The 20,409-nt window shown below is 44.3% G+C and overlaps 2 protein-coding genes across 3 annotated transcripts in view; one reads left to right on the forward strand and one right to left on the reverse strand.

Moving 5' to 3' along the window:
* The window catches only part of STK4 (serine/threonine kinase 4), a 279,445-nt gene that overhangs the window by 249,446 nt on the left and 9,590 nt on the right, over positions 1-20,409 (forward strand). The window lies entirely within an intron of this gene.
* RPN2 (ribophorin II) lies at positions 446-19,475 on the reverse strand. 2 transcript variants are annotated; one of them, XM_057424624.1, is made up of 18 exons: positions 19,400-19,475; positions 19,130-19,329; positions 17,310-17,405; positions 16,520-16,695; positions 15,491-15,566; positions 14,959-15,093; positions 12,295-12,471; positions 11,783-11,901; positions 11,268-11,373; positions 9,451-9,542; positions 9,124-9,238; positions 8,257-8,451; positions 7,659-7,745; positions 7,019-7,114; positions 5,808-5,883; positions 4,768-4,897; positions 2,873-2,958; positions 446-826 (listed from the first exon to the last, which is right to left on the reverse strand). In XM_057424624.1, the coding sequence occupies exons 1-17, from the start codon at positions 19,473-19,475 to the stop codon at positions 2,907-2,909; spliced, it is 2,004 nt and encodes a 667-aa protein (XP_057280607.1). In that variant the 3' UTR covers positions 446-826; positions 2,873-2,906. The 2 variants fall into 2 exon arrangements, with proteins under 2 accessions (XP_057280607.1, XP_057280608.1); XM_057424625.1 differs by lacking the exon at positions 2,873-2,958 and having other exon boundaries at positions 19,400-19,472.

Below are 20,409 nucleotides of genomic sequence, written 5' to 3' on the forward strand. Positions count from 1 at the left end.
CAGAACAGATGCAACATCCCCAATCAAACTTGGAGTGAAAAGGTCACTTCCAGGAACTGGAAGGGAAGTGAACCTGCTTAAGGGATCCACCAAACCTGCCAGGGTCAGGTATGGCCAGGCAGGCAGCACCACAGCACACGGGCCAGGCTCCAGGGACTGCTACAACCTGAGCCCCAGTGGCAACTCAGCACAGCCCAACACTACCCTGAAGCCAGAGAGAAAAGCCATTAGTGGAGAAGTGCAGGTGAAAGCATGACACAAGGGATGGGCAGGAGTGGGAAGTCCCCCCCCCAATAAACATGTCCCTCTGGGAAAGGACATGAAAGAACAGGAAGCTTCACACAGCAATGACTCACACACAAAATTGCCCATCAGAAAAAGCTCTTTCCATTCTCATGTGAGCCCAACTTCCAATCCCAGCCTCAGAGACAGCCAAAGGACACAATTCAGGACCGTTCTTTCCTCTTTATTCACAAACCTTTCAGGATGAGGAGAAACATCTGGGGAAAGGTCGAAGTGTATTTGCTTTTTCCTCTTTTTCCTAAAGGAAATTTAAACATCCTGGGAAAAAAAAGGGGCAGGGAGGATCCAGGGAAGAGGATTTTCTGGATTCATATGAAATGCACTGAAGGAGCATGAACACAATGATGAAAATCAGATCTTTTTTTTTTTTTTTTTTTAAAAAGTGTAACTGGCACCTTTTGACTTAATAAAAAACCCCAAAATCTGCTTCTGCCTTCTTCCTTCTGTCATTTATTCACCTCTGCTCTGAAGGCATTTGCTTTGTTTTTCCACATTTCTTCCATTCTTCTGGGACTAGTGCGTCCTGGAAAGACAAATCCAAGAAAAATTAACTCTTCCAGGCAACAAAGCACTTCCTTGCACAGAGACGTGTCCCCAGACCCCTCATTCGCTCTCCAGGGAAGTGTTTCAGACCAGCCTCTCAATGGGAGTTTATCAGTGATAAAACCAGTGCTGCAATGGAACCGAGGGCTGAATTCAAGGAGGATGGAAATGGTCAGACAAAATGAAGGATAATCTCCGGAGCAGAAGGGATGAATGAGCCTTGTGAATTACACAAGTGAACAAAAAAGCCGAGCTGAATGCAAAGCCTGCAGGTACCTGAACTACTCTTCTACTTTCAACAGGACCAATCTGTCTGCTTGGAATCAAGTGGTCCATGTAAACACAAAATAAAGTTCTTTAGGTCCTCAAGAAGAGGAAGCAGTCTGATGTGGGCACAGCACACCCATCTTTTACCTTCCAAGATGCCAGAGACAGGCACAGCTATGGATGCTGAGCACTTGACAGCCCAGCCCTAAAAGACTGTAACAATGCACTCTTAACTGATGTATCTGGGGCATCAGAAACCCCAGAAATAAGGACAAATGCTCGTGAGTGTACATGGCAGCAAAACATAACTGATGGTTTGTAGATAATAAATTCTGTGCAAGATCATCCAGGATTAGTCACAGCCCATGGGGAATTAAGGAGTTAAAACACCATGTTGAGAGACAGAAAACATGCAAGCTGTGGAGAACACAAGTGAGGCATTTGGTGACAGGCCACTGAACAGCTGAAAGCCCAAAGCTATGGTAAAAAGAAGCATCCAGGGACAAGAACAGCACCAGCAAACACAGCCGGGATGCAGTCAGCGTTCATCTACTAAAACAAGTGACAGCCATCTCCAGTTCCTCTCCAGTTACTTGTCACAGCTTGTTCTGTGCTCAGGTACCTCAAAACACTCCAGGGAGAGCAGAGATAGGAGCAGGATGTTTTCCTCTGGGACATGACGCCAAATTCTCCTTAGGTAATTTTCATGAATCCATCTTCCATACTATCTGAGCTGCAGAGAGGAGCTTACACCACAGTGCACATGGTTTCTGTGACACAGCCACCCACAATGGTTTTAACACCACAAAAACTGAGCTCTGTGTGTGCCTGGAGCACTGTGAACATGAGAAAGCAGATGCTCATGAGATGTATCACTGCAGCAATTGCAGTTTCATCACACGACTTCTCCCAGATGCTCTCTTCCCTCCCCAAAATAAAACGGTGCACTGACAGAGAAATGAAGCCTCACATGCACATTCAAAACCAGGCAGCATGCAGAGCAGCAGGCAGTCCTGCCTCCTACACTGCTGTACATACAGCAAACTGGGACCTTACCTGCTCAGAATGAAAGGAAAAGAAGGGCTTTGTACTGGTGAATGGTAATGGAGACTTATCAGGTGATTGCATTCAATGGAGGGGGCTGACTGCTGCTGACTGAGCCATCATGACCAGTTCGGTGTAACGGGAGGGTGAGCCCTGGACTGGGTCGTGTTCTCATCTGAATGAGGGGGTGCTGACTTGACTGCTGCACACAGAGATCATTGCCACCCCAAATGAGGATGTAATTCAGCAGTCAGAGTGCCTGGCAGCTGAACAGCCAGAATACTGCAGATGGGGATAGTGAGTACCAACAGCAGGATGGGAACAACCCAGGTATCAGCCACTTTCACCATGGCCTCCTCCAGCCAACATTACTAATAATTTATTTACAGGAACAATACTGCTTAAACCAGGTTTATTTCATCACCCAATTGCTGCCTGCTGCCCAGGACAGCCTCTTCAGATGTGCACGTATTAGCATACAGGATTCAGATGATTGAGGAAATCACACAAAGACAATTTAGTTCTCAGAGGACACGTACTGCTAATATGCAAACCCAGCTGCAGCCAAGGACACCCAAGGACTGATTTAAAGCCCAGTGAGCAATGTTGGAAGGATGCAGTTTCAGCTCCGATATCTTTTTGTACACAGAGTGAGTGATGAAGTGAAATGAAAGGCAGCATGCCCAGGAAAGGCAAATTCCAAAAAGGCCCTTACTTCTGGAAGAGCTGGTCACTAGCAAAACCCCCTTTTACCGCAGCGTTCTATACTTTGCCAACCTACTGCTCTGCTCTGCAGCGATCCTGCCAAAAGGAAAGGGGGAGAAAGGTTCAGAGAGGACAGGAAGGAGGAAAGCAGCCCTGCTCCAGGAACCAGAGCCAGTGATAGAATGTAAAAAGCAAAACCAGACCTTCTGGTAACTTCTGTAAAAGATGGTTTATACAGTTCCCTTCCCACAGCCGCCAGCAGTGTCCATAGTGGAAGAGCAGCTTTGCCTCAAAGTGCCATGTAGTTAATTACCACTGCACTTCAACATCTGAGCCAGGCTAGCAGCATCTCACAAAAAGATGTCTTTTTGAACTTTAAAGTCATGTTCAAAGGGTTTAACTTTAGCCTAAGGTAGAAGTTTTACTTTCAAATTTGCCATTGTAGTTGCAGCTTCATGTTGTTCACAGTGAGAAAGCACATGGACACCCCCTGCAGTGTTTTGAAGTAGGAACCAAGCACCTGCATTTATGTGTTAACAGAAGCCCTGGTTGAGCAAAGACACTTAGAAGTAAGCTTCATTGTAATATTTCTCCCCAAATCTGTATCCTAGGCAATCTGTAATTAACAATGATTTTATCATTACTCTCTAAATACAACAGAGCCCCGTTGGCAACAAAATCCCAATAGGAACTGTCATACTAAAAAGGGAAAATGCCACAGTGGAGAAGGCTGCACATCCGAGGGACCAAGGGCTAAGCAAGCTGGGAGGATGGTATGGAAAGGGTTAATTATAGTAATCATCCTCCCTGCTGCAGCCAAGCAAGTAGAAATGTTTTAAAGACAACAAATCATTGCAAACCCCCTGAAAGTCATGTTCTTCTGTTTGGAGGGTTTTTTTTCTTATAGCTCTTATCCTGGTTTTAATACGGTGTAATCAAAAAGTGAGAACCCAGGGGTACCTTTGTAAACAGGTACGCAAAGATAAACAACCCCTAGTGGCTCCAAAGTGGAAAGTAAGAAAAGCACAGGTTTGATGGCAAAGCAGGCCAGTAAGATCATCTTCAAAGCCAAACTCTGCATTAGTACAAAAGGGCTAAAACGTTAAATCTCACATGGAAACCCCACGTGGCAGAAGGGAAGAAGAGGGAACAGTCTGACCTCTAATTAACGCATTGTACTGGCAGCCTGGGTCAGCAAACTGCCTGCAGGCTGTGTAAGCCACGACACATTCACCAGACACTGCACGGCAGAAGACTCAAGTGTGAAGAATCAGTCCAATGCCAGCACAGAAATGAATGCTGTAGCCCTCACATTTTCCATAGTTTTGCTTGGGTGTGCTGTCCTTTGTTGTTGCACACCTCTAATAAGCATCTGCTTCCCTTCCCTTCTGCTACAATCCCCCTGTAGGGAGGTGAAGAGAGCAGTAAAATACTCCCATCTTACCTTCCTCCTCTTAAAACTGATCTCGTAAACACAGCTACAGAAGAGTTGGGCCTCTTCTGCATCGATAGTAGCTTTCAGTATCTAACAATATTGTGAGAGCTTGATAGACCATGTAGCAAAATGAATTTGTCAGTGAATGGGTCTTGCTAGATGTGGGTTTCCCACATCAAAGTGCACATACTTCCACCCTGTGCTTCTCTGTGTGCCTGATCACTTCAGCAATGGCCATTCTCCCTAAAAGAACTGTACCTCAGTGACAGGACCTCACTGCCCCAGTCAGTTTAAACCCCCAATCTGAAAACAGGCACGAAGTGAGACTGAGCAGCACATCCCACACAAGATCCAAGAACCAAAAGCAGTGTTCACTGCTGTATCAGGTACTGACACATGGTAGCATCAATGTCATCTCCTTCCCACTGATTTTAGAAGCAGCTCCCACCAATGCATCCACCCCAGCTTACCGTTTTACTGCTTTCTGAGCCAGCATCCTGTTGCCTGCCAGGAATGTTATGCCACCCAAAATGGCCAAGTACTTCAGAGTCTGGAACATGTTGAGCTGTGTCCAGTAGACATACATGAGTCCCAACATTGCTGTGAAAAACCAGACAGAGCCCATGACTGAAATTGCATTTCAAAGACCATTCGTTATCCTCAGAACACTTGTTACGTTGTACTGCCAGGCTGAAGCATTTGGTTTCTATCTCATCTCTGAAGCTCTGAAACAGCAGACCTGGCACTACACATTATTGCCAGGGAAGAGAGGCATCTGGGTCTCCATCCTGGAGAAAAATGTGACACTGACAGCTCGTAGCCAATCCTCTCGTGGCAGAATTATGTATGTATTATAGACATTAAGGGCTATTAGGAGAGGATACTCTGGATTTCAATAGAGACTACTAACCTTTGCACATCTGCAGGAGCTTACAGTTTTATAAAGCTTCCAAAGAAAATGGTTTGGATTAAGCAACACACTGTCATTTGGGAAACAGTAGATCCAATGTTCTCTCAACCTGCTATGTTTTTGCTATTCTACCAAGACAGTAAATGCCTGTGCAATCAAGGACACAGTAAAATTGATGAAAAAAATTGGTCCAGCCAAAGAACAAGAACTTTCACAGAAAGAGCTTTAAAGAAAAGCTGTAGCCTTTCACTGTAGAAGCAGTCCTGCAGGTTTCAATCCCCACAGAAACTCCCTGTTACAAATGATAAACATGCAATAGAGAAAGTGTGATCTCTGGAAATAAGAAGTTCTATTAAGTACAGATAAATAGTGTGAGAGAGGAGCCTGGATAATGACAGCTGCCACAAACTGATGGCCAAAACAGTTTTATCACCATATTAACAATGATGAAAAGCAGGAAGACAGATGAAAACAAGAGAACAAATGTTATGCTATTATGTCATTATAGTTAATAGACCACAAGCCCATTAACCACCAGGGCTTTCATCTGTAACTCCCAGGTGAGAAAGTCAAACAAATCAGAAAGCCTCTGACACTTACCAGCATGTCCCATGTGAAAAACAATGGTGCTGGGAGCAAAGCTGAAGTTGGAGATGTTGGCACCTATCTTTATCCACTAAAAGAAAAGAAGCACAACTTTAATTACAACAGCTTTGTATATGCAAGCTTTTATTTTAAAATTCAGTACCTTTCAAGCTTGTTTAAGTTCTTCAATGACTACAGTGTATTCTCTACAGAAGCACTTGTTTAGTGCTACAAGAGCACAGAGTAGTAATTTTGCTAGAGAGAACTGTTAAACTCCTCTAGTGAAAATTTCTCCTGCTATTTCTGAATGCCAAACACATTTTCTCACTTATGTTTCTTAAACTGATGAGAGGATGCTGCTCCAGATCTACGTTTTCCAGAAAAAGCAACATTGCCATTTCTACCCTGCTGAATTAATTTCAAACCAAAAGAAAAAAAAAGGCGAGGTTCTAGTTCTGAAAAGGGTCATAAAACCCTTTTCAGTGTCTAGAGGACAAAAGAGAAAGGCATGAAGATGTGAAATGTGTAGTATCAGTGGGATTTTTCACTAAAGTCTCATCAATGTGTATATTGTGAACTCCAGAGACCAGTGGACATGACTATCCGAATGCCAACTTTTGATGACACTGGGAAGGGAAAAATCACTGCCAAGCAAACAGGGATGAGTTTCATCCTCTAAATAAGGAATAGTTTAACTTGCCTAGATGAGATTCTGTATTGCATTAAGTTCAAAACACTGATCTGACACTACAGTGAGTAGCAGTGGATGTTTCAACTGCAGACACCAATACTAATTATATCCATAAATGGGAATCCATCTGATAGGATTAAGTAACACACATTTGGTGATGGATATATTAAGCGCATGCCAGAATCACTGCTTTTTTCCTGTGTAATTCTAACATTAGTTATAATTTAATCTGCCCACTGTTATTCAACATCCTGAGCAGAAGCACACTGGAGAAACTCACCCACCTACTTCTACTCACCAGCAGTGTTTTTCTGCTTTGACTATAAATTCACCCCCCCCCCCCCCGCCAACAATCTGGGAAAGAGACAATACCAGACCAACACCCTGCACTGCCATTGCGAGCTGTGACTCCAGCACTGCTGTGCTAGTTGTGATTAACCTACAGTTTTAATAAGGAGTTTAGCTGGCCAACCTTCTGAGTGACTTTGGACTGTATGGGGAAAGATGTTGTTCTTCTGCGGCTCACTTCACTCACCAGAATGAGCAGCAAAAGCAGGGGGGAAAGAATCAGTGCTGTGAAAGTGTTCGATACCACAGTGGGAGGTCTCTTCTCAGGCTCCCTGAAGAGGTGCTGCAAACAAACAAAACCAACTCATAAGTAGGAGTATTCCAACAGAGCTTCCCAGAGGACCAGCTGCAGCCCTGGTGCTGTTCCCAGATGTTCCTTTGGATGATAAGCATTCCTCTTAAGGCAAAGAGACTTTGAAGCAGTGTCTGTTCCAGCCTCTGCACATTTAATCTCTGGCACAGTTCACTTTTCTTTGCACTCACAGAAGCACTTGTTAGCTTGTCATCAGCACAGATGGCTAGAATGAAGCAAGAGACATCTTCAGAAGCAGAGAGCTTCTGTGGTGCTTCCCTAGTCAAATTTACATGTTTGAGTCTCTTCAGTGACACTAGCTGCTCTCTCATACATAAGACACACAGATTAGTTATTCATACTCTAGAGGAATGCACCACATTTCCTTCCATTAAGCAGTAACTCTGCTCTTCCTTTATTTACATGACCTACACAGAATAAGAAATGAGTTTTCAAAAATAAATTACAAGGAGGACAAATAACCCCAGCAGGACTGGCCGCCATCCCCACACACTGGTTTTGGTTTTAACTGTACCTGGATTTCAGGTTTGGGAACAAAGAGGTTCTTTGACTGGACTGTGGATGGCGCATCCTCTTCTGGGAATGTGATCACAACATCAGCCTGAAATGAAATAGTGAAGCTTCATGAAGTTTGATCTTAATGTGATACAAGTTTTATAAACCTTATTCCATTACTGTGGCTTATTTCCTTATTTGTCAATCTCCAATTGACATGATTTTTTAAAGGGAAATAAGAAAAAGCCACCAGATTTTTTAAGCAGCAATTTCTCCTAAACAGAGGCAACAACAGAACTTACCCACCTCTAAGAACTGGACTTATTTCTAGCATAAAAGGCTAAACCTTGAAGTGCTTGCTGTGAAATTACCAAACCCGTAAAGGTTCTGAAGCTTCTTTTCCACCATGAATGAATGCTCATTTCTGTCTTGCCTTGATGCCTACTTAAAAACTTAAAACAAACAGCAAACCTCAGAGCCCACAAATGGCCAAAAGGATTCTGGTTCACTACGAAGAACAAACATTTGAGCTTTCTTATATCCAGGGCTGTACCATGCCCTCCTCTTCAGACTGCCAGTAATCTCAAAACCACATGGCCACTTTTTCAGCTACATACCACATTCCACAGGATTGGATTTTCCAGAGTGGCATCTCCAATTATCAAGTAAAGAGTGTAGGTACCAGAGGCAGAGTCAAATTCAGTCTTTCTTTCAGAGGTATCCAGTTCAAACTTGTAAACGTTCTTGCTATCTGGTTCTGCAACAAACACCACCTCCTGGCCAGTCTTTTGGTTGTGAAGTCGGACAAAAGTCTAAAAGGAAAGATTGTAATGTTTATGGAGTATCTCACAGTGTTTATAAATGACAGAGAAATAAGAAACTGACCCCCAAATCAGAAAGCACATTAACAGAAGTCAGAGTATAAACTGGGAGTCCAGGTGTCTGAAAATCAGCAAAGTTCTGTGTCTCTTTGAGTAACAACATTAACACAGGACCATACTGGCCAATGGCCCACTTGGGGTAGAGGGTAAAATACTGAGTGTTTCTCCACAGGATATATGCAACAGCACACAACAGGGATGTACACACAGATGGGTTTTGTTAGGGTGTTCCCCCTTCCCTTTTTTCTATTTTATACATAAAAAAAAAAAAAGATTTTAAAGGAAGACCGCATTCAGTGACTTTTCCAGCAAACAATCTGTATTTAAATAATCAGAAGCATGCTTTTACAGTACAGGCTACCTGCACTCATTCTGTTAAGTAAAACATAGCACCAGAGCCAAAAGAGGCTTCATTTAACATACAGCCAAAACAAGTTAACCCAATTCACTTCCCATCTACCAAGACCAGTGATCTCTCACAGTCCGTATCAGAAACAAAAGGCTTCCCCAGACCTATTAAATCTTTTCTAAAGCAACTGCCACCTCAGATGCTTCAAGATGGAACATCTCGGTGACACTGCAATGACAAAATCTTCTCCCAACCTGGTGAGGGATGAGTTCAGCTCCGCTGTTCACGTCTATCAGCTGGAAGGATAATGCAAAATTCTGGTGGCTGTCAGCAGTGAATGAGCCCTTGGCTTTGGCTGGGTAAGCTACCCTGGGAGGGAAGAAACCAAAGAGAATTGAGGTGGTGTTCCAGGAAAATCCTTGCTCTTCAAAGAACCCAAGGCATGCAAGCCTGCCTGGCAGTACCGCAGTCTACTCAGCACAGATGAGCTATTTTATCAAGTCAGGTGAACTAACAGGTCTTTCTCTTCCACCATAAATTTAATGAAAATTAATTAATAGAATGACATCAAGTCATTTTACCTGGTTGTTTTTGGTGCAATGCTCTGATCTTTATCCACAGTAGAAAGATCCACATTGGTAATCCCAACTTCTGTGGAAACTTTTACTTTCAGCTGCAACAAAACACAATAGAAATTACTCAGAGCACTCTACATACATTAATTATGGTCAAGTTCACAGCAGAAGCTTTAGCTCTTCTGTCCCCTTCCCCAGAGAGGGTCTTACACTCAGCCAAAAGACAGAACCTGATCAGAACAGAAGGATACATAGCAATTCTCTCAAACACAAGCAGTTACTGCAGTCTGTAGGTTTTAATGAGCACATTTGTTCTCCAAGCTTCCAAATGCTTCCCTGGAGAACTCAAGTTTCATTGCTAAGGTATTTTTCACCATAAACTACTATTTGTTACTACAGGTTTGCTCATGTGAACCAGCCCCACACCCTCACCCCGAAAAATAATTCACAGGGAACCTGAGAGAAAAGTATGCAGAAACATGAGTTAAAACATTCAGGCCAGACTTCAAACACAACAGTCTTGGTGGTTCCTTTACAACAGAAGGTGTCATTTAAAATAGAGGTTACCCCTGAAAATGCATCCATTAACAGGTGGAATACTGAGGCTAATGTTAGTAAAGCCTTAGTTTGTTTCAAGATGGGAGCAAAGAAAGATGGACTAAGGAAATATTAATGTTAGAAAACGTATGTGAAGGCAACTCCGAGCTGCTGCACACAGGCCCTCCAGCTGAACACCACACAAACATCTCACAAATATTTTAATGCCAGGAAATGTGGTCTCTGCTGGAGTAATGACCCACTAGTTTAGCTCATTACTGTCAAAGCGATGGTGCATTAAGGACAATTAATGCTAATAACAGTAAGGAAAAAAAGCAGCTCCCCAGCAGCCCTCCCCCGTACCAGTATGTCTTATTAGAAGCGGTTCCCACAGAGCTGCCCCAGTGTTAATACATTCCTGCTGGGACCTGGGGAGGAATGTGTGCCAGCAGCCAGCATCAGCAGGGCCAATCAGTTCCCTTCTGACACTCCTAAGTGCCATTACTACTACAACAACATAAATTTGACACACAGAGTAAAGGTCAGTTGTAAATAAGCATCTTCCTCCAGTCCAGCTGGCTGTGTTGGAAGACTTTAAAAGCTAATCTTCTCCTTGAACAGGTGATTGAGGATAAAAACTACCCTGGGAATAGACATCACTGGAGAAGAGAAGGCTCAGCTGTTGATACTGGGGTGACTATATGAATAGTTACAGATGTCACTGTTCTTCTCACTGTAACAGACTTGAGGGGGTATCTATGCATGAAATGAAGACTTCATTTACATGCTGCTTTGGACACTTTCTCCACTACCAAAGCAATACCATATACTACACAGTTAGGAAATATCAAAAGACCTCCTTGACTCTTTCCTGCGGCTCTAGAGCTTATACAGGTGAACAACAAATGCCCAGCTTCTGTACACAGGGAATCAGCAGACAACTGCCAGACAAGCCTTGAGATTTACAGATTCAGATCTTCAGTGCTCTGAAGAACTGTTTTTGCATGGGTACTTTGGGCTGCTCTATAATCATTTCCACTGCTAGCCTTTGTTCATATGCTGTCAGATCAGCACCTAAGTGCTAAGTCAGGTTTGAAATTTATAGAAATCCCTTTTGATCATGTATTAATCTGGTTACTGGTCATAATCCAGTCAAAATCCAGTCCATTACAGAAAAAGCATATGATAAAAATGTCATGCAACTGGCAACATCCTTAATGGGTATAAATAAAAAGCTGTTTCAATGAATAGCACAGAATTAAAATGCCATCAAAAAGTAGACCCACCTCAACCTTGTTAGCAATAAATCGCTTATCTCCATCAACACTGATAGAGAAATCATAATATCCACTTGCAGGTTTCACATTCATGAAGTTCAGCTCAAAGACATCTCTATAACAAAAAAGGCAAAGGGTTAAGTATCCTGTAGGACACTAAAGAGATCATAGCTTGCTACTAAGAAGTCTCCAAATATGCCAGATTAAGCAGGCAAAGAGTGAAATGCAGCAGAAAACTAACATCACTAAGTGCAGCAGAAAAAGAATTCTTCAAAGTTCCCCTGAGGTCAGAAGAACATTGCAATTTCCCAATCCCAATCAGAAGAAAAAGCAACACAAATTCACCATCACTACGAAAGGTGCTTAGTCACCCATTACCAACAAAACACAACTACAGCCATACGAGTTTTCCATTATACAAACATTTCTCTGGTGGAAGAATACATGAGGAAAACAAGAACAAAGCTGTTTGAACACCACCCGTTTGCCTTACAAATTGTAAATATAAGATTATAATTTCTTACCCTGACAGAGTAAATGCTGTCTGTTGAAGGACAGTGGCTTTGCTAGATGCACTCTTGGCGTAGTCAAGTTTTACAGAAGCTTGAGTCAGTGGCTCGGACATAACATCAGTCACTTGTAGCTACAAGAGAAAACCAAGAATTTCCATTAAACCTGTTGCCCCAGAAGGAAAGGAGAACACAGACAACTCACTACCCCCTGTATTACACACCCAGAATTCTTCCCTGCCCATTATCCCAGATTCACCTAGTTCTTTCTAACATAATGGGAAAGCTAAAGTTTGAAATCAGCAGAGCTGACTTCCACACAGTGCCTTCTTCAGGTAGTGGCTGCTAAGCCCTGGGTAAGCAGAGGCTCCCAAGAATCACTTCATAAAAGCACTAAAGCCCCAGATCTACTGGAACCAGAGGCCTGGAGTTAAAAATGAAGGACATCACCTCACACAGTCAGCTTAGACCTGCAGTACTAAAGACTGACCCAAGAGATGAGTTAAGATCTGAAGTTAAGGACTCACCCTGAGTACAGGCTGATGGTGAGACACAGCTGCAGGCCCGTCCGGGATGACAATGACAGGCAAGTGGTAGCGGTTCCGGGATAAGGAACCTGCAGCACAAGCAACGCTGAAAGCCTCTGAGAGGGTCTCAAAGTTCTTCTTGCTAAAAATTGCATTCATCAACTGAATGATTTGATCCTGAAAGAGAAAAAGCAAATTACACAGAAGTGTCAGCACCTTACCACTTGTGCTGGTTTTGGCCAAGGTAATTTTCATCATAGCAGCCAGTATGGATTTGTGCTGGAAACAGTGTTGATCAAATAGGGATGTTGTTACTGCCGAGCAGTGCTAACACAGAGCCAAGGCCTTTTCTGCTCCTCACCCCACCAGTGAGGAGGCTGGGGGTGCACAAAGAGTTGGGAGGAGACACAACCAGGACAGCTGACCCCAACTGACCCAAGGGATATTCCACACCATATGGAGTCATGGTCAGCATACAGAGCTGGGAGAAGTAGAAGGAATGGGGAGATAATCAGAGTGATGGCATTTGTCTTCCCAAGTCACCATTACACATGATGGAGCCCTGCTCTCCTGGAGATGGCTGAACACCTGCCTGTCGGGAATGAATCCGTTGGTTTGCTTTGCTTGTGTGTGGAGCTTTTGCTTTACCTTTTAAACTGCCTTTATCTCAACCCAGTAGTTCTCTCACTTTTACTCTTCTGATTCTCTTCCCACTGCACGAGGGGAGCACAGTGAATATGTGGCTGTGTGAGGCTTAGTTGCCAGCTGGGGTGAAACCATCACACCACAACACTGCAAACTGGCTTAGTATAATGTTATTAATAAAAACATCATTTATAAAGACTGTTTAATTTCCCACTTGCTTTAAAAATAGCTCAAGTTATGAGGCAGCCCCAAACTAGCTTCCTTTTGAGCATCACATTAGCATTCTCATTCTTGGCTGGGAGGTTCCAACCACAATCACTGTAATTGTGCTAAAAACTTGCCACACCAGAATGTGGATGTATCTCTTCAAACTACATGTTTAAGAATGGAAGATACCACCAGCTCAACTATCCAGACCGTGTGCAGCTGTAAAAAGACAATTTGGCTCCACAAGCTGTACAACTGCCTTTGTACAGTAGAGAAGGTCCTTGCTACCTGTCAAGTTAGGAAGGCCAAGAAGCAGTGATGCAATGCATCCCAATGGCTTTGGAAGGAGCCAGTCCAGGCCTATGACAGGATAGGCTTATCCCCTTAGGCTCAGCAGCATCCTCAAACTAAGAGGATTCGCTTTAAAGCAATACCACCAAGAGCAGAGAGTCAGCTCTGGCTCTGGGATGTGCCAAAGCTGATTTGCACTCTCTGAAGTAGGAGTGGGACCACATCCCACAGCTGGTTTTGCAGTGCAGATTTGTAAGTTTAGTGCCACACTGCCCAGGGTACCCAGTATTATTGAGATTCTTCATCACTCCTTGCTAGTCTAGAAAATGGAGGGATTGGTTACCTGTACTTTCATCCAAGCAAAGAGTTATAGGCTAAATTCTAACCAGAAATGAGAATAAAAAAGCAAATAAAGCAATAGGCATATAGTTAGTAAATTAATGAGTACCAATGTACACCACAACTAGAGAAAGTATCCAGACAGATGCCACAAGCCTCCTGCATAGTACAAATCCTGGTATGTTTTTCATTTATATGAGGGCATGGCATAGCTCCAGACCCAGATCAGCATCTGACACTCATTTAAACTGGGGAGGAAAACTGTTTTTTCCAGATAATACACATCAGTCTTCAAAGAGAGTTTAGTGGCATTCTGGAGGAACTCTCACCATTCACAAGAGATAAAGCTTTAAGCCCCAGTAACAGCATTTCTGACAGCACAACACTTAATTTTCCTTGATTGGTCTTTTTTTAAACATCCATTGGACACTGACAGTTTGAATTGTGTGTAGCAGAATCACTACCTCAAAAATGACACCAAAATGACTCTGCATTAGTTTGTTTGGCAGAAGCATGGAAGAGAGCCAAGAATGAACTCAGATGTCTTATGCCAGGTTCTGTCTCAATGCTGCCACTTTGGCTGGTGGTTTAGGGAGCTGCCATTCTCCACAAGTACAGCTAAACTCAGTTAACTTGTGGACAGCTTGCAATAGTAATTTCTGGCTTTATTAAGCTCAAAAGGAATTTCTGACAGACTTTCATTTTAGACAAGCTTTTTGTATCTGGTTTCCTGTTGGTGTATGGTACTAACGCTGTCTCCCCTTTGGGCACCCCAAACTGGGGTGCCTGCATTTCCTCACAGGTAAATAACATCTACAAAGCACATTACAATGCTGGAGAATGCTAGGTAAGTGCCAATACCAGAACAAGCTCCAAAACAAGAGGGTTTTTTTTTTTAATAGCTTGTCTCAATAAACAGAAGAAAAGCTAGGCCTTATTTGCAACTTCCTTCTGTACATCTGAAAAACAAACCAAATTCAGGCAGTGATCTTGAAGGTGGTATTTCCTCCTGGATTCTGTTCTTTAGCATTCCCTCTTACATGTCCCTTTTCACTGAGTGTGCTCATTGTTTTTTCCCAGTAGAAATTCTACCCAACTATAGTGGCCTCTTTGCACAACAGGGACTAGGCAGATCCTCTTTGAGAGCTCCAGTGTGCAAGGGAGGAAAAGGCAAATACAAACCTCCTTCATTGCTGGCTCTGTACCCACATGGTCCGACAGTTTATAGGCAGCAGCCACAAACAGTGCCGTAGTCTCAATTCCTTCTTCAAACTGCAGATAAACTCCACCCAAGTCATCCAGGCGAGCAACAAGATCCTGAAAGAAAGAGTTATTAAGGTTTAAACTGCATTCTAGTAGATCCACAGAAGTTAACTCTACTTCTACTTCTAATGCCTACTCTACAATCGAGAGTATCTGTATGGGATCCCTGACTTATTTTGTAATGGTCATTTGAAAACAGGATTTAAAAAGAAAACATCAGCCTTTAGTGGATTTAACTGCACTTAAAAGTCACGACTTTCTGTGTTTTGGTCTCCTGTGAAACACTTAGAAGTCCAGAAGAAATATCTGCTTGAAACAGTCAAGTCAACCCACATGATACAGGCAAGGAATTAGCAAGGTTGGTTTTCATTTTTTATTTCACATTAATATCTCTTTTAGTACTACAGAGGTCTAAAATTCCTGAATTTTAGAAAGCACAGTGTGTTCCTACCTCTATCTCCTCAACAATGCCACTTAGGTCTGCCTGTTGGGACAAGTACGATGCCGTCTCCAAAGCTTGGATGGTTCTTAAACAGGAACAAACAAAACCAAATGATTGTATGATTTTTCCTTCCTAAGAAGCCAAACATCATTTAAGTCAAAGCAACTACACTTTCTATTCTGAATAAAGTGTTAAACAGCTGTTATTGCAGTCAACTCAAGACAAACAATGTGAAGTGATTCCTGCTTACTGTCATGTTTTTTCACCTCCCAGTACAGGCATCCAAAACAACAGGGCTGAGAAACAGCATTAAGTTTACAGCAACCATAAATGAGAACTATGGCTGAGTTTAAGCCAAAAATCTGTTGTGAATCTTTTAAAAAGAGGAGGCTTCTTTGGGATACATTGTCTTCAGTGAGCACTACTCTTGAATGCAGAAAATTGCCCCAAAAAGAATTTTTCATGCCCCCAGAGGGATAAATATGAGCTGCACAAATCACAGAATCCCAGACTGGTTTGAGTTGAAAGAGGCCTTACAGCCCATGCAATTCCAAACCCCTGCCATGAACAGGGACACCTTCCACTAGAGCACGTTGCTCTAAGCCCCATCCAGCCTGGCCCTGAACGCTACCAGGGATGGGGTAGCCACAGCTTCTCTGGGCAACTTGTGCCAGCGCCTCAGCACCGTCTTAGTAAAGAATTTCTTCCTGATGTCTAATCTAAATCTCCCCTCTTCCAGCTTGAAAAACTTGTCCTATCCCTCCATGACCCTTGTAAAAAGCCCAGATTTCTTGTAGATCCCCTTTAGTTAGTGGAACCCTGTTATAAGGTCTCTCTGGAGCCTTCTCCTCTCCAGGTTGAACAAGCCCAGCTCTCTCAGCCTGTCTTCATAGGAGAGGTGCACCAAATGAAAGCACAGCACCTAATCTGCTACACCCGTATTACAAAAATTAAGTGTTAAAATACCCTTTACTCTAAACCCCAACTGCCTAGAGGATAAACACGTGACAGTGAATTACTTCCAACTGAAAGACTTACGCCAGCACACTTTCCTCTTTGCTAAGACGAGCAGTAAGAGCACTAAGTGCTTCCTGAGATGCCAAAGGAAGGCCAAAGCCACTCAGGGCCCCAACAGCATGGAAGATCTGGGTGACTGAGGAATCCTCACTGACAGCAGCAAGCAGCAGCTCCCTGGTCTCATTTGAAATGGTAACCTGAGGAAAAACACAGGGACCACATAGATTCACATGTGAAAAAACACAGCCTTCTAATTACAACTGATTGCTTCCAGGAACACCACGCTTATTGGCGAAATCCTGGAAGCTTTTGGGATAAAGCCCTTAATCTTTTATTAGTTTTATTCATTAAATCCCAAAGTTTTCCTGTCAACAAGTCAGGATAATCTAAGATTCAGATTTATCCTGGTAATCTGCTACTGCTTTTCACCTGGCATCATATCCTTGTGAAGCAGTACTCCTGAAAAATGGGGCCTGGATAGCCCACCCACAATGCAGCAAGGGTGGCCTGCATTTGTATCCTTGCTGTGGTTCAACACAGGGTTTACATCCAAACAGTTTCTCATCCACCTAAAAAGTTTTTAATTGATGCTGTGAATTCTATTAGAACGTGCTGGCTCCTTTTTTCTTAGCCATCAATATTTATCAAGTAACATCCCCTCGGAATTACTGTGAACCTAAGATACAACTGAATACAACTCACTAAAAGAAAGTAAAAGTAGAAGTTATGCATAAAATAAACCAAAGAAAAATATCAAGGCAAGTATTTAACTGGTAACATCTGCCTTTGGAGCTCAGGGCTCCAAACCCACCTCACAGCCAGCCAGGACCCGGATAGACTGTGCGGCATAGAAGAGGGAATCAACGCTGCTGGAGTCCACATGAGACTTGATGAAATTGCATGCAGCCTGTGAAGAAACAGAAGTTAACTGACAGCAACAGTCTCAAAGCCATCAAGGAGATGTAAAGAGTACTCTGAGTCAATTTCATACATGCTGCTGTGCGTTTTCAGACTGAACTAAAGGCAAATTAAATCCGTAGGAATATTTGCAATCCTACACTGCACAGAAACAAAGGTGATTCCTGTCTAAAGAGATGAATGATTTTCACACCAACTGTACTGCAACCAGAATTTCAATTTAAATTTGAGTATAATTCTAAAACCCATCAAAATTGAAGTCCTGTGGGTGTATTTAGTCAGGAAAATCTCCCAGGACAGAGAGCAGATGAACAGGAATACTGTGGGGGAGTTTCTTTCCCACCTATGCAACACACACAATCATTAATGGAGGCAGAATACAGAGTTTCAGAGCGTAGCCAGGTAAGCAGCTACAGTGTGAAGGCAAGCAGTGAGACTGCTCAGTAATCTGCAGCAGTTTATGTTTTATTAACTAGTTATTAACCGTGTTATTATGTAGACTATTAACTGAACACTAGATAGATGGATCATTAAAACTGCATTTTAACCAGAAAATAACCAAGAATTTAACTGCTCATATATAAATGACAAGGTTTTGTGTATGTGGAACATAGGCCTTTACAAGCAAGACAGGATTTTCATGCTACAGTTACCCAGGAATACCAACAGATGTTCAAGTGTTTTGCCTAGCTATTATTTTTATGAATATTATTTTTACTACCTCTACCTTTTAAATAGAATCACCCCATGAAGAGGTACACCGTCCACAAAGAAAGCCTCATCACAAACCTCAAGCAACAAGTAAATAATTCCTCTTTACCTGCAAAAGCAAAGGCTATGCTATCCCTGCTGAAACTAGGATGTACTAAAAACCCAGCCACACTGACATAAACGAAAGCAGCAAGGCTGAGCCTTGCCTGCAGGAGACCAGTAACCACCAGCCAGGTGTGCAGTGTGGTGAACCGCAACACCTTCAGGAGTGTCACATTAAAGAGTTTGTGGTGCAAATGCACAACACTCAAAGAGAAACAAAATCCAAGTGGTTTAGAACTACTGAACTAGCTGAATTTCTGAGGAAAGAACAACCTTCCATTCATAGCTTAGGTGCATACGTAAGCACACATGCACAGAAGCAGACGTGCCTATATAAGCAGGTCGTTACAAGGACAGCCTTTACTAGGTTTAAACTAGAAATGTCCCAAAGCCTGGAAAGGCAGTAAGCATCATGCTGATGCTGCAAACCTTTGCTTCTAGTCTGGGCACACACGAGCATATTTTATATGCAAAAATAATGAAATCATGGGACCTGGCTACATTCACTGTTAGAACTGAAATGAAATAATGCGAACTCTATCTAACAGGACAGCAAAGCAAACATGCTGCAGGCAGAAATCTTTTGCACAACCCAGGAACAAACCGACAACTGTAGCAATGTCACAACAGGCTATGGAGAGGCAAGCCCTGAAACCACCATTTAGAGGCACTAAGTGTAAGAGAACCCCTGGCACGTTAGTGCTGAGACAAAGATGCCACCTACTCCACCAGCACACCTTAAAGGTTGCCAGTGACCGCCACTGCCTTGATGTGATGCTTGCTAAGGACACAACGTACATCCATCTGCCTCCGACTTCCCTCAGGGCCCGCAAGCAGAGCTCACCGCACAGATCACCGTGTCTCGCGTTGTGCAGCCCCTCAGCACCGCCAACTACTCACCTTTTCGTCTGCCACCCGCACACCCAGGCTGGCGAGGCCCACGATGGAGTAGAAGGCGGCCTGCACGTCGGCGAAGGGCCGCTCCAGCGCCGCCCGCAGCCGGGCCAGGTCCTGGGCGGTGAGGCGGTGGCTGGGGGCCAGAGCCTGGGCACCGGCGAGGAGGAGGAAGCCGAGGGCCGCCACCAGATACAGACGCGGGCCTGCGGAAAGACAAGCGGCTTAGGCCGCGCAGCTCTCCCCGTCCCCCTCCCGCCGCCGCCCGCTCCTTACCCGGCGCCGCCATGATGCCGCCTGGGCCACGGCACCGCTTCCGCCCCACGCCCCGCCTCGGCCTGGCCTGGACCATAGCTCCCGCGCCAAGGAGGGGGCGGCAGGCACAGCGCATTTCTCGAAGGGGTCTCAGCCCCACCGGAACCAGCTCCGAACGCCACGGAACTGTGAGAGAGAGCAGCCCGCGGGGACGGGGGACGGGGACGGGAGAGGACTGGGCAGCCACAGGGCAGCCGAAGAAGAGGCAGCGGCATGCCATGATTTCACCCAATGCCATCCCATCCTGTCCCATGCCATCCCATGCCATGCCATGCCATGCGATTTCACCCAGTGCCATCCCATCCTGTCCCATGCCATCCTGTCCCATCCCATGCCATGCGATTTCACCCAATGCCATCCCATCCTGTCCCATGCCATCCCATGCCATGCCATGCGATTTCACCCAGTGCCATCCCATCCTGTCCCATGCCATCCCATCCCATGCCATGCGATTTCACCCAATGCCATCCCATCCTGTCCCATGCCATCCCATGCCATGCCATGCCATGCAATTTCACCCAATGCTATCCCATCCTGTCCCATGCCATCCCGTCCCATCCCATGTCACCCCACTGCATCCAATGCCACACCATCCCGTCCCGTGCCATGCCATCCCATCCCATGACATGCGATTTCACCCAATGCCATCCCATCCTGTCCCATGCCATCCCATGCCATGCCATGCCATGCAATTTCACCCAATGCTATCCCATCCTGTCCCATGCCATCCCGTCCCATCCCATGTCACCCCACTGCATCCAATGCCACACCATCCCGTCCCGTGCCATGCCATCCCATCCCATGACATGCGATTTCACCCAATGCCATCCCATCCTGTCCCATGCCATCCCGTCCCATCCCATGCCACCCCACTGCATCCAATGCCACACCATCCCGTCCCGTGCCATGCCATCCCATCCCATGACATGCGATTTCACCCAATGCCATCCCATCCTGTCCCATGCCATCCT

This window comes from Pezoporus wallicus, unplaced genomic scaffold (genome assembly GCF_028554395.1).
Source record: "Pezoporus wallicus isolate ANWC-B61680 ecotype Strahan unplaced genomic scaffold, APGP_CSIRO_Pwel_v1 contig_11996, whole genome shotgun sequence".
NCBI classification, from domain to species: Eukaryota; Metazoa; Chordata; class Aves; order Psittaciformes; family Psittacidae; genus Pezoporus; species Pezoporus wallicus.